Source organism: Manduca sexta, chromosome 18 (assembly GCF_014839805.1).
Source record: "Manduca sexta isolate Smith_Timp_Sample1 chromosome 18, JHU_Msex_v1.0, whole genome shotgun sequence".
NCBI lineage: Eukaryota > Metazoa > Arthropoda > Insecta > Lepidoptera > Sphingidae > Manduca > Manduca sexta.
Window position 1 is genome coordinate 467,351 of NC_051132.1, and position 17,975 is coordinate 485,325.

General features: G+C 39.7%; 4 protein-coding genes across 4 annotated transcripts; 2 read left to right on the plus strand and 2 right to left on the minus strand.

Annotated features, from left to right (window-relative positions):
• The first annotated feature begins 375 nt into the window (after window positions 1-375).
• On the plus strand, window positions 376-3,212 carry LOC115453066 (collagenase). Its single transcript, XM_030181708.2, has 5 exons — window positions 376-493; window positions 562-1,003; window positions 1,936-2,034; window positions 2,439-2,632; window positions 2,953-3,212. The coding sequence occupies exons 1-5, from the start codon at window positions 467-469 to the stop codon at window positions 3,055-3,057; spliced, it is 867 nt and encodes a 288-aa protein (XP_030037568.2). The 5' UTR covers window positions 376-466; the 3' UTR covers window positions 3,058-3,212.
• Window positions 3,213-6,692: 3,480 nt separating this feature from the next.
• On the plus strand, window positions 6,693-9,374 carry LOC119189630. Its single transcript, XM_037439891.1, has 6 exons — window positions 6,693-7,248; window positions 7,332-7,490; window positions 8,720-8,854; window positions 8,927-9,006; window positions 9,078-9,158; window positions 9,278-9,374. The coding sequence occupies exons 1-6, from the start codon at window positions 7,126-7,128 to the stop codon at window positions 9,372-9,374; spliced, it is 675 nt and encodes a 224-aa protein (XP_037295788.1). The 5' UTR covers window positions 6,693-7,125.
• A 78-nt stretch (window positions 9,375-9,452) lies between these two features.
• Window positions 9,453-12,920, minus strand: LOC119189631. Its single transcript, XM_037439892.1, has 4 exons — window positions 12,838-12,920; window positions 12,578-12,739; window positions 10,155-10,368; window positions 9,453-9,599 (listed from the first exon to the last, which is right to left on the minus strand). The coding sequence occupies exons 1-4, from the start codon at window positions 12,918-12,920 to the stop codon at window positions 9,507-9,509; spliced, it is 552 nt and encodes a 183-aa protein (XP_037295789.1). The 3' UTR covers window positions 9,453-9,506.
• Window positions 12,921-15,694: 2,774 nt separating this feature from the next.
• Window positions 15,695-17,632, minus strand: LOC119189632. Its single transcript, XM_037439893.1, has 2 exons — window positions 17,214-17,632; window positions 15,695-16,018 (listed from the first exon to the last, which is right to left on the minus strand). The coding sequence occupies exons 1-2, from the start codon at window positions 17,295-17,297 to the stop codon at window positions 15,695-15,697; spliced, it is 408 nt and encodes a 135-aa protein (XP_037295790.1). The 5' UTR covers window positions 17,298-17,632.
• Between the last annotated feature and the right edge of the window lie 343 nt (window positions 17,633-17,975).

Here is a 17,975-nt window from a genome sequence, read left to right on the forward strand (position 1 = left end):
GAGAATACACAATATAATGTTTGAAACGCTGTTGCCGTTCCGTAAATTGCTCCCGCGGTGCCGTTCTAAAAGCGGCGCGAAAAAATAAATGTTTTTTTTTAAACAACTTTAAATGCGTTCCAAAACGTATTGAAATATATTGGAAAAGATATCTAAAGCTGATATTATATACATATATTGTCATCGGCTAATGGGTTTTTTTGAATGATAGTATTAAAATGATTTATCATACTTACTTCATATAAAACTCTACTACAAATATTAAAATATTATAATCAAAATAATGCGATTAACAAGCTCTAGGAAGTTGACGTTCGAATTATTGTTATCTCGCAATCGTATGTAATTATAATAATCCGCAACTCTAATTGATAGCACGAGGATTACATAGTGTGTGTGCGCATGTTTCTGCGATACGAGCATGCATAATTAACGCGCAGAGTCGTCTCCGGCGTCAGTCCTCATCATGACGCTGCTCCTGATTCTTACTCTGGTGAGTACACTTCGACACGCTATCTCAATCATTCCCATTATCCTTGCTGACGACCACCATGGTTACAGGTGTCCGCGGCTTTCGCGGTGCCCTCCCCCTTCGCGCCGATCAACGTCGACTATCACCAAACAGAGGGTATCCCGACGGCACAGCGCATCTATGCCGCTGAGACCGCGCAAGACTTCGATGGCGGTCGTATCGCCGGGGGCAGTTTCGCGCCGCTCGGGGCGCATCCACACCTGGCGGGGCTGCTGATCGCGCTGACGGTGGGGAAGACGTCGCTGTGCGGCGCGTCGCTGGTGAGCAACACGCGGCTGGTGACGGCGGCGCACTGCTGGCGGGATCGCCGGTACCAAGGCTTCGAACTTACCGTAGTGCTGGGCTCGGTAACTGTGTTCTCAGGCGGCAGACGTATAACAACGCGCTCCATCGTGCTGCATGGCGACTACAATCCACAAAACCTCAATAATGACATCGCTGTTATCACCGTGCCCTGGGTCTCTTTCACCAGTGAGTGTAACAACTCTATAGATTTGGTTATACCACCGCCGTCGCAGTGAATATTAAAAATACTTAATCGATAGGGCAATAAAAAAAATCTATCAGGGTATTAATTCCTTTCGTTAAAGAGACGATTAAAAAAAATGAAGGCTGAGGGGTAGTTCACGACCGGGTTGCAGGTGACGTGAGGCAGTAGTAGGGGCCTACTTTACGTAAGTAGAAATAGGTACATTCAATGATGTGACTCCAAGATCGGTCTACAAAATAACGGCCCCCAAACAAGTGGCGCCATATTTTTTTGTCGGCCGCTATGCATGAATATCTAATTAAAGATAGTATACTGGATTAGATAAGGCACGTGCACGCTTGCTGTTTCTGGCATAATTTTACAAAAACTTTATAGTAAGTACCTACTTTAATCGGTTCTATTAACTAATGATTTTCATGACAGTAATAACACGTCTTTTCTCCGCAATAAAAGGGACAATGTATAATAAAACAGAACGTCTATTAGTTCCATCCCTACGATAGATAGGTAATATAAGTAATGGAGAACAAAGTAGGTATTACGTATACCTAATATCCATAATATTATGTACCATTGTTTGTACCTACTAGGTATCATTATTTTATAATTATATTATTACGTGTTTTATGTGTTTGTTTTTAATTTTTTTTACAATCTTACATTTATAATATTAGTATACTAGATATATGGAAGATACTGCGGTTTAAAAAATTCAAATATCAAATTAATGTCGAATGCCTGATTGCCTTTGTGAAATTTGATCCGGAGTATTGTGGTCACAACATCTACGCTTTGTAATGACTAATAATTAAGTATTTTGTAATAATTAATAAGTGTTATTTGCAATAAGTTTGAAGTCAGGATCGATAAAGTGTGAAATTGAAAGTAACGCGCAGCTTTTTGTGTGTTGCAGACGTCATCCAGCCAGTCGCGCTGCCCACCGGGTTCCTCACCATGCTCACGTTTGAGGGCAACTGGGCGCAATTGGCCGGCTTTGGCGTCACTCACGACGGTCAGTCTTTCGAACTTTATACCTCTGCTATCTACGCCATTTACGGCTGCACCAAATTTAATTTTAATTATAACCTATTATCCATTTATACTTCTTTCATCTAGCCGCATTCATAAAACCGAGGAAATCTGGATGCGATGCTCCAGAGTAGAATTAGCTGAGATTACCTACATATTACCTTACATTTCGCGATAGTGTTTTATGACTGTTACCTAAAGTGTAAGCAAACAAGTGATTTCGTTGATATTAATTAAATAACAACATGGAACTAAAAATATTCTCGGAAGTCTGTTAACATGTCACAATCTGAGGTGTTTTCAGGACAAATTTCAAAACATAACAGTTTCTTTTTCCACCTGCAATAATTTTGAGCCGAAGCGTCAATAATTATGTGTGATGTGCAGATGAAGACCTCACGACCGCGCAGACGCTGCGACAAGTGAACGTGATGGTGGTGAACCATATCGACTGCGCTACCGTGTTCGGCTGGAACGTGCTGCCGTCCACGCTGTGCACCAGCGGGCGCGGCCGTGTCGGCGCCTGTGGGGGTGACTCTGGCGGCCCACTCACACTCACACTCTCCGGACAGCGCACACTGGTAACCTCACCACTCACCACTTACCACTATCAATTAATAAGCTTTATTCATTATATGTATATGGTGACAGCTTTATGAGGATTACTGGGCAACCGTCTGGGGCCTCGCGCTTGGATGACAGACCTCGTGCGGTGTTTAACTGAGGACCTTTTTTTAGGTCACCGCCCTGCTAATCAAGGCAGTACAAGCATCGTACCTACGAAATTATTGAAATCGGGAATTTTATTTTTGCTCTCGCCTGGGATACCGCGCCTGCTAAGGCCACCTGATATTCTACTTTATGTTCAGCGTCAATTAGTGAGGTGTTTTGGTGTTTATAGATCGGTGTGACGTCATTCCATCACGCGGACGGATGCAACATCGGGTTACCGAGCGGGTACGCGCGCGTCACTTCGTTCGTGCCGTGGATACAGGCGCGCCTGTGAGCGTCGCTCGCCGGCCGCGCCGGTCCGACCGCCCCCCGCCCCGCAGCGCCTCGCCGCGCCGCGCCGCTACACCAACGGACGTAGCACGAACATCTTCAATCAAGCACACAAAATTCATTGATTTTTGTAAAATATAATATATTGAATACTCTTTGCATTGTCGTATTTTGTCCATGGCATCATATGTTGATTCCAGGGATGTATGGAGCTCCGTAACCGTAACCGAAATTATCGGATATCCGAAATAAAAATGTATCCGTAACCGTAACCGTAGCCGTTATAAAAGTTTCGGATAAGTTACGAATAATATGTTCCGACAAGGTTTTGTGTCATCGCTCACGCGTTACGTGAATTATGTATAGTTTGTTTGTTATTTTTAATCATAACATAACCTCATTCGTAAATAGTTTTTTTTTAGGAGTAGGTAGGTACTTAATTTAGTAAAGTGAAGGAAAAGTGTTGTGTTAGGGGTCGTTAAAGATAACGTAACGCAATTTTTGAAGATTTGACCGCCCCCCTCATGTAACGCGCCGACAAAATGCGTCCAAAGTAATTTAATTTGGACATTTTTTGATCAAGTTAAATGTAATTTTACAAAATTTAAACAGTGTGATAAAAACTCTTCACAGAGAAGAGGTGGCACTACTTCACTGAAACTTTATCTCAAATTAAAACACAGAGGTTTTCCGAACACCTATGTCCCCAACTAGTTCATCGATAATTAATAATCGACAATGACGACGAACGATAGTTAGCAATCGTCGCCCTACTGTATTACATAATATTTTTATTTTACTTTAATGTAATATCAGTAACCGAAACTATCCGAAACTACTGAATAATCCGAAATAATTACCGTAACCGTATCCGAAACCGATGATTCAATGATTGATGGTCGAATTTTTTTGTCTCTGAACTCCGGTCTCTGGTTAGCCTCCGAACGCAACTCGTCCTAGCGAGCAACTATGGTGAATTCTTGAGTTTAAATAAATATTTTGAAAGTGATTTTTTAAGATTTAAGTATATTTATCAAAGCAAAGCCCGTATCTTGTTTCCAACTGACAAAAGACTGTTGAGTACGTTTGTCGGACCGTCACAGAAACATTTCCTCACCGATTGTTCTAAGTCTGCATTCATAATACGCATTGCCATCGGCATACCCGGGTGATTGTAGGTTTCCGTCTTAGAAAGGAATTACAGAACCGTATAATGGATGCAACTCGGTTTCGCTCTCAAGTGCGATATCCACTGAGATGCTGTCAATCGTAATTGCTATTTAATAAACCCATGTTAACATCACCTCAAATGGCATTTGTAGTCACGATATGTGACGTATGTTGGAATAACCTGTAGGGTTGCCAGATGGCCGGGATTTCCGGAATTGTCCCGGAATTTTGCGTGTTGTCCCGTGTCCAGTAATTTTATTTTGCTGTCCCGGAATGAAAAATACTAGTTTTTTCACAAAGTTACGATACTACGGCTGCAAAAGTCAAACCAAACAGCGTGCTCGCACTGCGTTAGGTGAGCGAGGAGAGGGCTGAGCGGCTCGCTTCGCGTCGCTCGCCGATTAGCCAGAGGCGAGGGAGCGCGGTAGTGCGGGTGAAGTGAAAACATTTTTCAAAAAAAGTAATTTTTTTTTCATTAACCAATAGTTCTAGGTAATTCCTACTTAGTTTAGTCTCGGACCAAAGACCAAAACTCTGATTCCGTTCGTGGCCCCAGAAATGTCCAGGAAATGATCAGCCTGGATCTGGCAACCCTAATAACCTGGTTCATTAAAAAAACGAATCACGCGCGTACCGCAGACAGAAAAGTTATAATCAATCTCGATTTCCTTTCACACTGTCTTGAGGCGCTCAGTGATTTTTCTTACGAATTCATTCTTTATTGTTGTTTAGTTTTGTTAAGTTGAAAATGAAGAAATGTTGGGATAGAATCCCCTACCATTTAAGGTTCCCGGCTAACTACAAGCCGCCATTCGTTTCTTTAATGCAATAGTAGCGCCGCCCAGGCCGAGAAGTAGCTCTTAAATGACATCTTATGCTTGATTTCTTAAATACTTCAATATATTAAATGTCTAATTAAGTAATTTATCATTACGGCCCTAAGTTATTACTGTAAGCAGTCTGAGACTTGTAGGTATGTCACCAGAGACCACAATCTCTCCTGGCTTTACATGTAAAATTACATTATGATTTCTTATACTTACGCGAATGTAAGACATTAAAATTATACTTTTTTTCGGACCCCCGGTGACCACGAAGGCTGCAAAGTCTTCGAAACGTCGGAAGAAAACCAAAATATTAAAACCACGATGAAATCCGAAAAATAGTTTAATCTAAATGTATAGGTAACGGCACATTTATTTACACCAACTCCATATTGATTGAGTTGACAAATTTTTAACGATAATTAATAATTTTAATTATTATCGTTGTCTTAATTCTATGATAATGGACTGGAGCTAATATTGCGGAAATTTATTTATACTTAATCTAATCAAAATGTTAATCCATCATTAATAGGATGTTGAGTAATTGATTTTAATATTATTCATCATCAAATATTATTAATCTGTTATTATCATTTTATCATTATAATATTTATACCTATAGACAATTGTCTTGTTTTTTCTTGCATAACATTTTACACATTTATCATAATATATTTTTTATGAGGTCACGTTTTGTAAATATACCCGTCCGTAGTTTACCTACAAAGCAAAGAATACAAGAAAATTGTTCCCAATTTATTGCATAATTACGACAACGAGGGAGTGAATATATCACTACAAAACCTTTCTTGCTGTCTCACTTGTAATTTTTTTCTGAAATAACAAAAACTTAAGTATATCGCTTTCAAAAACCACTACTTATACCTAAACAAAAAAATAATTTAACATTAGGCCTACATTATACTGGTTACCAATTTCGAAGTCGGTGCCTAATAAAAATTAAACATTGTTTTTGTACATTTGTTCAAGCATTTGTCTAACTTAAGTAGCAATGTTTAGTCACCGACATAAAAAAAGAATCATCAAAATCGGTACAACCAGTCAAAAGTTCTGAGGTAACAAAGATAAAACAAAATTTTATTTATTTATTTATTTATTTCTTATTGATTTTGACAATATATAAATAAAGTCGAATTGAGAACCTCATTTTTTTAAAGTCGATTAAAAATGTAAGTAATGGGCATGGAGAACACTTTTATGAAAAGAATTATAGTAAGCGTTTTAGTAAACGTCTAAGAATCAGATATAATATATAGAAAAAAATAGTTTCAATTGCTAAGATTTTTTATGGTTTTAGTTTATGTGTTATTTTCAATGTTGCCAACAATATTTTTTATATTCCACAAAGTCATATTTAAAATTAAAACAAATGTATTTCCGGTTTCATTATGGTAATTTGTAGTGGGTAATGTGTTTTGAAGGGAAACCAGAGTTAATTTGTAGTGATACACAAAAAGTGTTGCCAAGTTGTTACACTATAAGTATTTTACTCTGAGTTACATTATCCTGTTAATAACTTCAAGTTTATTATAATTTTATTTTGAGGTACTTAAATTTTTTGAATCTTATAAAAATTATAAGTGTAAATTCAGTTATTAAAAATTATTGTTGGCAACACTGAAAATCAGCTGTCTGTGAATTTTGTAACTTGCTTATTTACAAACATGACAAATAAAAATGGGTTTATAGAATTTTTACCAAGATTAATTAATGTCACCGCTTATTGATTTATAAAATCGTTATAATAATTGCTATTACTACAAGATATTAGTGAAATCACTGTGAAAACCATATTATAAAAGAAGATAAAAATATATTTAACAATACCTTTGATGAATAATTTTAGTGATAAGCATTCACTCTTATGCATTAAAAAATATTATTATAAAATTAAGAATGTGATAATACGTAGATACATTATTACTAAAGCCGATAAAGTTACAGTGAATAAGGAAGTCTTAGATTATTTACTTTAAATGAAGTTATAAGTGAGGAATCGTTGTAAGGATAGTAAAAATAAATTAATTAGAACATAGGCGTGTCCCCGGTCCTCAATGTCCTGCACAATTGTGGTGCGTTCTGCATGTGCGGCGGACGGAGAAGCGCGCGCGGATCTGGTGCGCGCTTCAATACTGCAATACACACGAGACGCCTTCTTCATGTTTTTATTTCAGGAGGTGAGGCTGCCGCGATTGCGGCTACGAAAGTGTAGTAGTGTGGTTGCGGAATGTGCAGTGAGGTGTGTGTTTTGTGTTGACAGTTGACACTGCAGCTGTGTGTGCTGGGTGGCGCGGTGTTGTTCATCTTTTGCGGCGCGTCGGTGGCGGCGTGCTGCACAGTGGTGCCAGCGCTGGCCGCGCTGCTTGTGGCCGCCGGCGTGTACGTGACACACGCCGTGCTCGCAGACAAACATGTTGTTGTGAGTCACCACCTACTCATTACTTACTGCAAGCTCCTATGCCATCCTCCTGCACCATGTATAAACCAACCTGAAGATATTTGAATAATAGTTGCATTTCACTGCACTGTCTTCCTGAATGTTTGATGAGGAATGTTTTTATAATGATCAGTAATTACACTGACTGTGATGTTCTTTACAGTTAAAACCCCTACTTTCACAAAAGCCTTTCATACAGCTACATGTAGCATGAATTATATACAGTGAAAACTCTACAAAAAAACTCAAACTTATTATTTTTATACATTTTAATATATAATTTATATAGTGGTGACAGACATAAGGGTAGCATGTTAAGTATAGAAAGACAATATGTTCTGCAGACAAATGCATTCAGTATGCATTATATCTACAAAAATAATGGACAGTCTCCGCAGTGTTTTTGTATCTAGCGGTTAATTGGTCCATTTCAAAAATCCACTCTGTATATTATTTACTTATATAAACACTTAGCATGGGCATGACTTGTCATTTTCCAAGGAAAGCAATGTCCTAGACTAAGTAATGAAATTACTTTTTTGTACATCTGTTCAGATTTGATGATTTTGGTTGTTTAAAAAGTCCTCTTCCATTCTGCCCATTCTAAAAAGGATTCCCATCTTTCCTTCCCAAATAATTGCCTTCCAACTCTTCTCCAGGCCCCTGAGTTGCTAAGCCAGAGGGTTCCAGTGTCCCATTTGCAGGTTTCCCCTGAAGAAGAGCGCAGGGCATCCTCCCAAAAAAAAATCTAATGTGAGCTAGAAATTTCAGCATCTCATACTTGGATTAGCATTTCTTGTCAATTGATAAAGTACTGGTAATAAATATTTACATATTAACATTAAAATTTAAGTTTTTTTTTATAATAGAGAGTGACTGTTAAAATAAAAATAAAATACTTTATTTATCATATAGGCGAACAAAGTTGCACTTACAATACATCAAAACAATTTATAATATACATATAGGCATAAGGTAAAAACAAAGAAGCGAGCTCGGGGTTGGCAGGTAGGGGGAAATATAATAAGCCTAACCCATCACAATCCTTACTGCTGAGGACGCCTTAGCCTAGCTAACCTACCAACCTGTTGCTCAAAAGAGTGTATTAATGTATGGACTGTGGTATGGGTCAGTGCATGTGTTAAGCAAGTGTAAGCAATCTCCACTTACAATGCCTATAGAAACATAAATTTACAGAAGGTTTTGTACAGGACATGCGTAAGGAGATGATTGGACTGGTGGCGGAGCTGCGCGCGCCGCTGCTGGTGGACCCGCGCTCGGCCCGACCGCGCGTGATGCTCGCCGATGGTGCCGAATTTGCTTCCCTTAGACCATTTCACACACAGGTCTGTCCCGTTCAGTGAATAAATACTAAGGCATGCTTCATCATTTAACTAATGTATGAATTCTGTTGATAGATAGTGGGCACCGTGAGCGTATCGGAGCTGCGCAGCGCGACAAGCGGCGGTTGGTTACACTCCCTGGCCGTGCACGAGCAGTGAGTAGTGTGGTGGCGCGGGGCGGTGAGTAGCGCGTGGGCGCGAGGCTGACGTGTGTGTCGGTTGCGAGGTGGCGGCGGCGCGGCGTGGGGCGCGCGCTGGTGGGCGCGGCGCGGGCGCGGAGCGAGCCGCAGCGAGCTGCCTGGCGGCGGCGAGCGCGCTGCAGGGGAGCGCCTCGCGACTGCTGCACAAGGACGGGTGAGTGCAGCGCGGCGGCGGCGCGGCTGCCCAGCGGCAGTCTGCCTCACTCATACGCCACGTGTGTTGCAGGTGGGAGGTACGCGGCTCGTACCACCGCCCGCTGCTGGGCTCGGCGCTGACGCTGCCGGTGCTGGTATTCGGAGTGGAGTCCTCTACGCTCGCCTGAACGAGGGCCCGCTTCATTCTTCCCTGTCCACCGCTTTTAGAATCTCCGAGAACCAATAGGTTTAAAATAAACAAAATATATGTGTTTATACATTTAATTAAAAAGTTTTTTTTTACCAACAATTTTTTTTTTTTATAATTTATTGGTGGTTTTAGTTTCTTGACCGTGGCCGTTATTCTGTAAGCGCCCAAAAAGAGATTGCAGCTTGGACACGCCTACAGACACCTGCATATAAGGGAAAATATATTATTATATTGGATGATGTATATTTTAGTTTTGAGTATTTTACAAGCTTTTATTTAACTTGCAGTGTTTGAACGTATGTAGGTGTATTTGGGTCATATCTAACAACTGAATTTTAAAGCAGTTATCCTCAACCGAATACGATGAAACTTTACACACATGTTTAGTTTTGATGATAGAGTATCGTGCCCTATCATTGATAGTGCATGGTAAGATAAATTACGTCATTCTAAATCCAATATGGCGACGGCCAATATGTTGTTTTATTTATTTTTGAACCCAGAACAACATTAGTAGGTACATACATACTTATTAAAATTATAATCACAGGCTAAGGATACTTAAGTACATTAGTTTGTCTTTAAAACATAACTTATTTCCTCAACAGAGTAGCAGTTATTGTGTACATAAATTACTAAGATATCATTTAGATTAAATTTAAAGGTATTTTCAGAGCATTTAAATGAAACCTTGTTTGAATATTTAATAAAAAAATATATAGGTAGGAAATTAGTTGCAACTCGTTGTGTAATTTACCTTGAGGTGTTCGGTGTGGTAGCGATGCGCGGGCGCGGGCGCGCGCTCCAGCTCGCGCAGCAGGCGCGCGCGCGGCGCCGGGCGCGCGCGGCGCGGCCAGGCGGCGCCCCACCAGCTGCACCACCGCGTACCGCGCGTCGGGCTGCAGCGCGCCGCTCCGAGCCGACACCAGCTCCGCCACCTCCTGGCACGAGTTCCACGAAACCTCCTCCTTCTGCCGTCAATTCACCACCCATTGTACCCTAATTGTAATAGGTCCCCCCCGAGGGAATTCTTGTGCGCTAGGTCTCCATTCCGAATGCACGGGGGAAATTTGTCGCGGCCCAAGGCACACAGTGAATGTGTGTATACCCCATGGTTGCAATTTCACATTGGGGTCTAAGAGGGACTCATGAACATTTCCTCTCCCTTTTACTCCGCCCAACTTGCTACTTCTACTTCCTTCCCCCTTCTTTCCTCCCCTATTTCTCTCTTCCTCCAGGGCCCCGCAGTCGCTAAGCCAGGGGGAACCAGTATACCGTTCGCAGGTTCCCCTAGGTGTTGACGGCGGGGCCTGTACTTTAAAAAAAAATGTAATAGGTATACGAGTGACCCGCCTCGGCTTCGCGTGAGTGCAATATATTTATGACTAGCTGTGCCCACAACTTCGTCTGCGCGGACATAGATAGATAGATTTATATTGTTTATGAGTGTAGGGCACTTTATTTCCTTCGCCCCATGTAGGTAGGTTTATGTGTATGTATGTATGAAGGTTTGTAAAATACTTAATAATTTTTTCCATTTGTTTGTATTATGAATAGCACCAAAGTTAAATAAACGAATGATTAATTAAATCGAGTGAGCGTCCTCTGAAATCTGTCGCCCCTAAGAGGCTGCCGGCCATAGGCCGCGGGCCTATACGGCCTATTTACAACTTCAAGACTGCATCCCGGTATGCTTTTCCCGATAAGCCTCCCTGTAATACAGGAAACGTGCGACGCGTATGACCCGTCTCTCCCGTGTGGCCAACGTGTACTTACTCAACTTACCAGGTATATTTTACACACATATTAAAATCAAATATATATTTTTTTAAGTGGTTCGAACTTCGAATTGAAAATATGTATTGAATTGATAATAATATCTCTATGTTATTGTTAAAGCGTGAGAGGGGGAGTGGGGAAGGAAAATGTCCTCTCGACTTTACCTACAATTGAAAACATTTCAAAATGTAAACGTGCCTAAAACAAAAATACCGTTTCTTAATTTTTCTACTCTGAGTTGGATTATTTATTAATTTGGATAGCTGAAACATACACAATACATAGTTATTTGTTACATTTCAGTAAGTAATTGCTGCAGTGCCGTTTTAATTACAGGCTGTCACAGAATTCACATATTATTACAAAACAAAAAATACTTGACTTCACCATAAGTGCAGTATATTCTAAAGGTTTCTCAAGGTTTGTTCTGCTGAATCTACAATTAAATAAGGGACGCGGGTATCTAGGGATTTTAGTAGGTACATTAAGAGAGAATTTGTTGAGAAGAGGTGGACAATCTATATCACCGTTGACTATTTTATACAAAATCATCAAACTAAGTTGATCTTGTCTGTCTTTCAAAGTTTGCATATTTAAAGTATTTAAATTTTATCAGTGTATGTTTTGACATGTTTGGGTGGCCTAAATCTATAAGCTAAATGTCATAACATTTTTTTTGTATTCTCTCAATCCTATCGCAATGAACTTTATAAACTGGCTTCCACACACCACTACAGTATTCCAGTCTGCTTCTTACATAACTGTTATAGAATATTAGGGTAGTAGATTTATTCTTAAATTCTTTACCATTTCTTATAACAAATCTTAGTGATGTATAGGTAAGGTCAGTAATATTGTCAATATGATTAGTAAATTTCAGTTTAGTATCCATAACCACACCAAGATCATGAATTATTTATATTTTTTCAATACTGAATTTCGAAGAAAAAAATTAACGACATACATACGATTGAATGTAGTAGTTACTTGGTTCACCTTACTATTTTTCTCGATGATAACGCAATAAAATCGATACTATGGGCTGATTCGGACCTACTCGGACACACTCGGGCGGTATTAATGTGAGCTGCTAGGGCTGTGACTATAGTAAATACTGCGCTGATTTTATGTGCAATTTCGTTACACTATGACGCACGTAGCGCACGCAATGGAAGCTCTCAAAAGTAATAAATTTTCCCGTTTTTGCAGCATTTTTCATTACTACTCCGCTCCTATTGGTCATAACGTGATGATATACAACGTGTAAAAGACAGCCTACCGATATTTTTTAAACTAAAAGTAGTATTTTTAGTATGTAAAGCTGAGTTGAACGTTTTATTTTGTGCAACGGACAGTTATGAATCGTTTAAAAAAATGATTAGTTTGTGTTAGAAATTGTACCTGCACTTGTAGGTAGTGTGCGAGCGCGGCGTCGCAGAGGTCGGTGGCGAGGCGCGCGGCGACGCTGCCGGGCGCCGCCGCCGTGCCGCCCACCGCGTCCGCCAGCGGCAGCAGCGCCGCGGCGGGCGCGTGCGAGAGCGCGCGGCACAGCGCGGCGTCGTGCTGCGGCGCGACGCGCTCCACTCAGCAGCAGGCGCAGCGCGCGCGCCGCCCGCTGCGCCCCCGCGCCGCCCCGCGCGCCCCCCACGCTCACCGCGCACAGCCACGCGCCCAGCGCCACCGTCTCCGACTCACTCCACGCGTTCCGGTCGCACGACACCAGCGCACAAACATGCGACACCATCTGTAGAATGAACGCTTTAACCCCTATGACTGTTTAAGTGGAAGTAAAATGAACGTTTGAACGAGCTAATCTCAGTAACTATTGGTTAGTATTAAAAAAATATTTTAGTGTTCGATAGCACATTTATCGAGAAATGCTATTATATTATAGGCTATATAACAACACGTTATAATCGATAGGAGCGTATATGGACATTTTTTTTTTTGGTATCTGAACCCTCAGTCAACACCGGGGGAAACCCGCGAATGGGATACTGGAATCCTCCGGCTTAGTGACTGCAGGGCCCTGAAGGAATATTAGGAGTCGAAGATTTGGAAGGTGTTTTTTTTTGGTGATCTGCCGTGGTTATCACTGGGGGTACCCTGTGAACGGTGTACAAGCGATCATCCGGCTTAGCAACCACGGCAGTCCCTGTGAAGAGTTGGTAGGCCCTACCGTTATCACCGAGGGTGCCAGCGGACGGTACGCTGGCGAACCACGGCTATCCGGTCTCAGGGCCTGGGGGGACGAAGAGAGGGGATAGGGTGAAAGAACAGAAGAGGAAGGAGAAGGAGCCGTCTCAGAATAGTTTGAAGGGAGAGAGAGGGGAAATGTTCGCAAACCCTTATAGGCCTCAATGTGTATTTTAGCAACCATGAGGTATACAAACTGAACTGTGTGCCTAGAGTCGTGGCAAATGTGCCCTCATGCATGGGCGTGCATTTGGTGTGGAGACCAAGGGCACAAGAATTGCCTCGGAGAGGGGGGCGGGGGGAGGAGGTGTTGAGGAAGGAGAAGGAACCATCTTAGGCGTGAGTCACACAGAAAAGACGTGGGACGGAGCCAAACAGACGCATAAGCGTGGGGGTTATATGTAGATAGTTTGAGACCCTGGAAAGGACAAAAGTTTTCTATCCGGGTAAAATATATAGCAGGCTTTTTATCCCGGAAAACTTTCACGAGGGCAAAGCTGTATCTATATTTATTTAAGTATATAGTATATAATTTATACTTAACTAAATATATACATAGCTATTGAAGAATAAAGATTCAATATTATGCAAACGATGTTTATCATCTATCATCCATATACAGGGTGTCCAAGAAAGTAGTGTCAAGCGGAGGTCCAGAGATAGAGCACTCCTTGGGGTATCCGAATCACCCCCATGTATGTTCCGTGATTTTTCATAGTTTTCGAGTTATGAATATTTTTCAAAATTTTTGAGAATTTTCGATTTGCATGATTAAATGTTTTCTTTTTAAAAAAGAAGACTTATTACAGATTTTTTTATTGCAACATAATTTTCATTAGTTGTACTTTTTTGATTAAAACAATCAGCTTCGTAACTTTAGTGTAAATTATGAAAATGTTGGTGTAAAGTGACAAACTTACGTTCTAGGAATTATAACTTAAATTTTCTTCTTTAAATAAAAAAACTAAAGAGGTGACTTCGTGGTTCTAACGTAGATTAAAAAACTTCTCCAGACTCTCAACTTACATATCCATTAAAAAACATAGTCCTTCATAGGGGCTATTTTGACTAAAATCAGCCTTAAAAGAGAGCAAGGTCGAAAATTCACACTCCTAAGGTTAATTAGTTTGTAAACTAACCGAAAATGACTTCAAGAAAGCTATAAGTTAAACATTTGGCATATTCTTGTGTTTAAGTTCAATTAATTTTGCATGATTCGTTCTCGTGGTTTAAAGTTTGTAAACGTGGATGTAACTCTTTTACCTGCAATTACAATCTATCAAATTTTGCATCTTGCTGTCTTTTAAGGCTGATTTTAGCCAAAATAGCCCCAATGAAGGACTAAGTTTTTTTTTAATGAATATGTAAGTTGAGAGTCTGGAAAGTTTAGACCTACTTTAGAACCACGAATTCACCTGTTAATTTTTTAATATTGAAGAAAGAAAAATTTAAGTTATAATTCATAAAACGTAAGTTTGTCACTTTACACCAACATTTTCATAATTTACACTAAAGTTACGAAGCTGATTGTTTTAATCAAAAAAGTAAAACTAATGAAAATTATGTTGCAATAAAAAAATCGCGAATAAGTCTTCTACTTTTTTAAAAAGAAAACATCTTATCGTGCAAATCGAAAATTCTCAAAAGTCCGAAAAATATGCATAACTCGAAAACTATGAAAAATCGCGGAACATATATGGGGGTGATTGGGATACTCCAAAGGATGCTCTATCTCTGGACCTCCGCTTGACACTACTTTCTGGGACATTCTGTATATAAAAATGAATCCCTATTTCCCTTGGTCACGCCATCACGCGTGAACGGCTGGACCGATTTCACAATTTTTTTTTGTTGTGTTCGTTATTGTCAGGAGAAGGTTCTTATGAAAGAAAAAATTCATAAATTATGCGGAAAATTAGAAAGTTTAACGAAAATATTAATTTTATATAACTGTCAATTGTTTGAAATAACCGTCAGCGATTGACAGAATGCGCGCTGCAAATTAATAGTTAAGACGGGACAACGTCTGTCGGGTCAGCTAGTACTTAATATACCCTCCAACAGTAACTAAAATTTTTAAACACAGCACAATTACTAACCTACAACCTAATGTATATGTTTTTACTTTTTGTGCATGCGTCGCTGACAGGGTTTCAATCATCAAGCATCATTCAATACATGGCATTGGCACAACACTTTGTTAATGAGCTTAAGACATTATGCATACAGCTTCGTAGCCACGGAGGTATGAAAAAAATATCGAAAGAGCTAGTTTTTAATGAGAGAGCAAACATCTGAGGAGTAAAATTCTCACATCGTCGGTTAAGGGGCTGTAAGAGTGGCGTCGTCGAGGTAGTCGGTCGCGTGCAGGTACTTGTTCAAGAAGGCGGCGGGCGGCAGGTGCGGCAGCAGCGCGCTGAGCACCGACCGAGTCGACAGCGCGTCCGGGGTGGCCGCGGGCGGCGTCGGCGCGGCCAGCACGGACAGCGCCTGCACCGCCGCCGCCAGCGCCGCCTCGCCCTCCGAGCCACTCGAGTCGCAGCGCGCCACGTGCGACGCGGACAGCGCACGTAGTTCCTGCTCGCACAACAGCTCGCGCTCGCGTTGTGACGCCAGCTCATCGGCGGCTGGCATTACGAATGATTCCTGCGGAAAATGTAACCCGACCATCTAACTACACAATGTTTATTTTTCTTTTATTATTTACTAGCTTTTGCCCGCGCCTCCACTTGTGTGATGAAGTTTTTCCAGGCTAAACTTTTCTGTTATAAACGTCACGCTATATATTTTTTGACAGCGAAGATAGCCTAGTTGGTTGTGGAAGGGACCACCGAGACAAATGTCTGCAGGTTCAAATCCCAAGGGCATACACCTCTGACTTTTATAAAATTATGTATATTTTCTTTGTGAATTATTTCTTGCTTTAACCGGGAAGGAACACATTGTGAGGAAACCTGCAGGCCTAAGGAGTTCTCTATAGGAATTTCGAGGGTGGTGTGTGAAGCTCCGCTCTCCGCTGCTCGATCCCATTGGTCATGATATATAGCCCATAGAATAGCCATCCTTGATAAATGGGCTATTCAACACAAAAATATTTTTTATTTTAAACTACTAGTTTCTGAGATTAACGCGTTCAAACAAACAAACTTCAGCTTTATATAATAGTATAGATGTTTTTATTTGTTAGTTTGTACATATGGTGTGAAGGTGGACTTAATGCCACATCTACAATGAAAATAGATAATAAAGGTCATAACAAAACAAATGTATGACATAATTATAAAATAGAATTTTTAAACTATATACTCATATATAAATATGTTTAAATATAATAAATACATGAACAATTACATAAATAATTAGTCAAAGCCATTACTGTATAAATTGTACTACTCTAGTTGTTTTGTAACTGACTGGAATGAATATAATCTGGAAGTCTAACTGAGACATCCAATTTATGAGTAGTAACATTGGCTATTTAAAAACTAAAACATTTATTTTCATTAAAAATACTTGACTTTTTTATTGGTAAGTAGTTGAAGCAGGAGTAGCACTATAGGTCTTAGGATTATTTGTCTCAGCTTGCCCTTTTGCTTTGGAGTACATATAATTTAAATGCTAAATACTGTTTTCTTTAGGAATAAAGTAATAGAATAATAGGAGAAAAGTATTGTAAATATTTATATATATGTAATATACTTACATATGTGTGATATGATAATATGACCGAAAGATGTCTTATGCTGTAAAACAAATTGTTCCCAAGGGGCATCAGCTCTTAAAAAACTTTTCAGAAAAAAATCTTAGAATTGTGATAACCTAGTTTTCGACACTATCTTACCGATTTCAAGGAATTGGAAGTTTTAGGACTCAAACAGTCTACTTCAATAGGCGGCAAGTCGTCAAATTCTTCGTTTTCGTTCATTTTAAGTGACTAGAGCTTAAACTTTAATTAGTCTCACTGTTCGTTTGATTCTTGTAATTTCTTTAAAATATTTATAAAGTGTCGCATACATTACTTTACTTTTAATCACCTATCTCGGATTCTTTTGTTTCATCTATTATTAATGATATTCACTGAGTAGGTATTTCGGATTTCCTCATCTATACCATTTTTCTGTGATACCATCTGTACTCTGTACTTAGCACAAAGAGAATTATAATAAACTTAGCAGAGACCAATAAACAAACTTAGCAAGTGACAATTGACAATTTATTCAAATCAATTCAATTTTTAGATTATGGCTCCATAATTTTGCCAATGTCAAAATATTGACATTATAAAAAAAATAACAATATAGTATGTCGGTCACTGCGAAGATCACGCTGTTTAGCTTATTTAAAGCCCGTAGTCCATAGTCCATACAAATCTACAGTACCAGATTACGGAATAAAAGTTCTGGGAAATGAAATATAAGTTTATTTCAACTAAGTATTACAATTGCGATTAGAGTCCGAATCTGGAATAAAATCAGTTTATAATTTTATGCTGATTTTCTTTGAGTATTTCATTTATTTATTTATTGTTTTTGATGAATATATGTTTAATATGTATAATATGTTTTTTTTTACTAATAAATAAGTGATAGTCAATAAAAGTCTG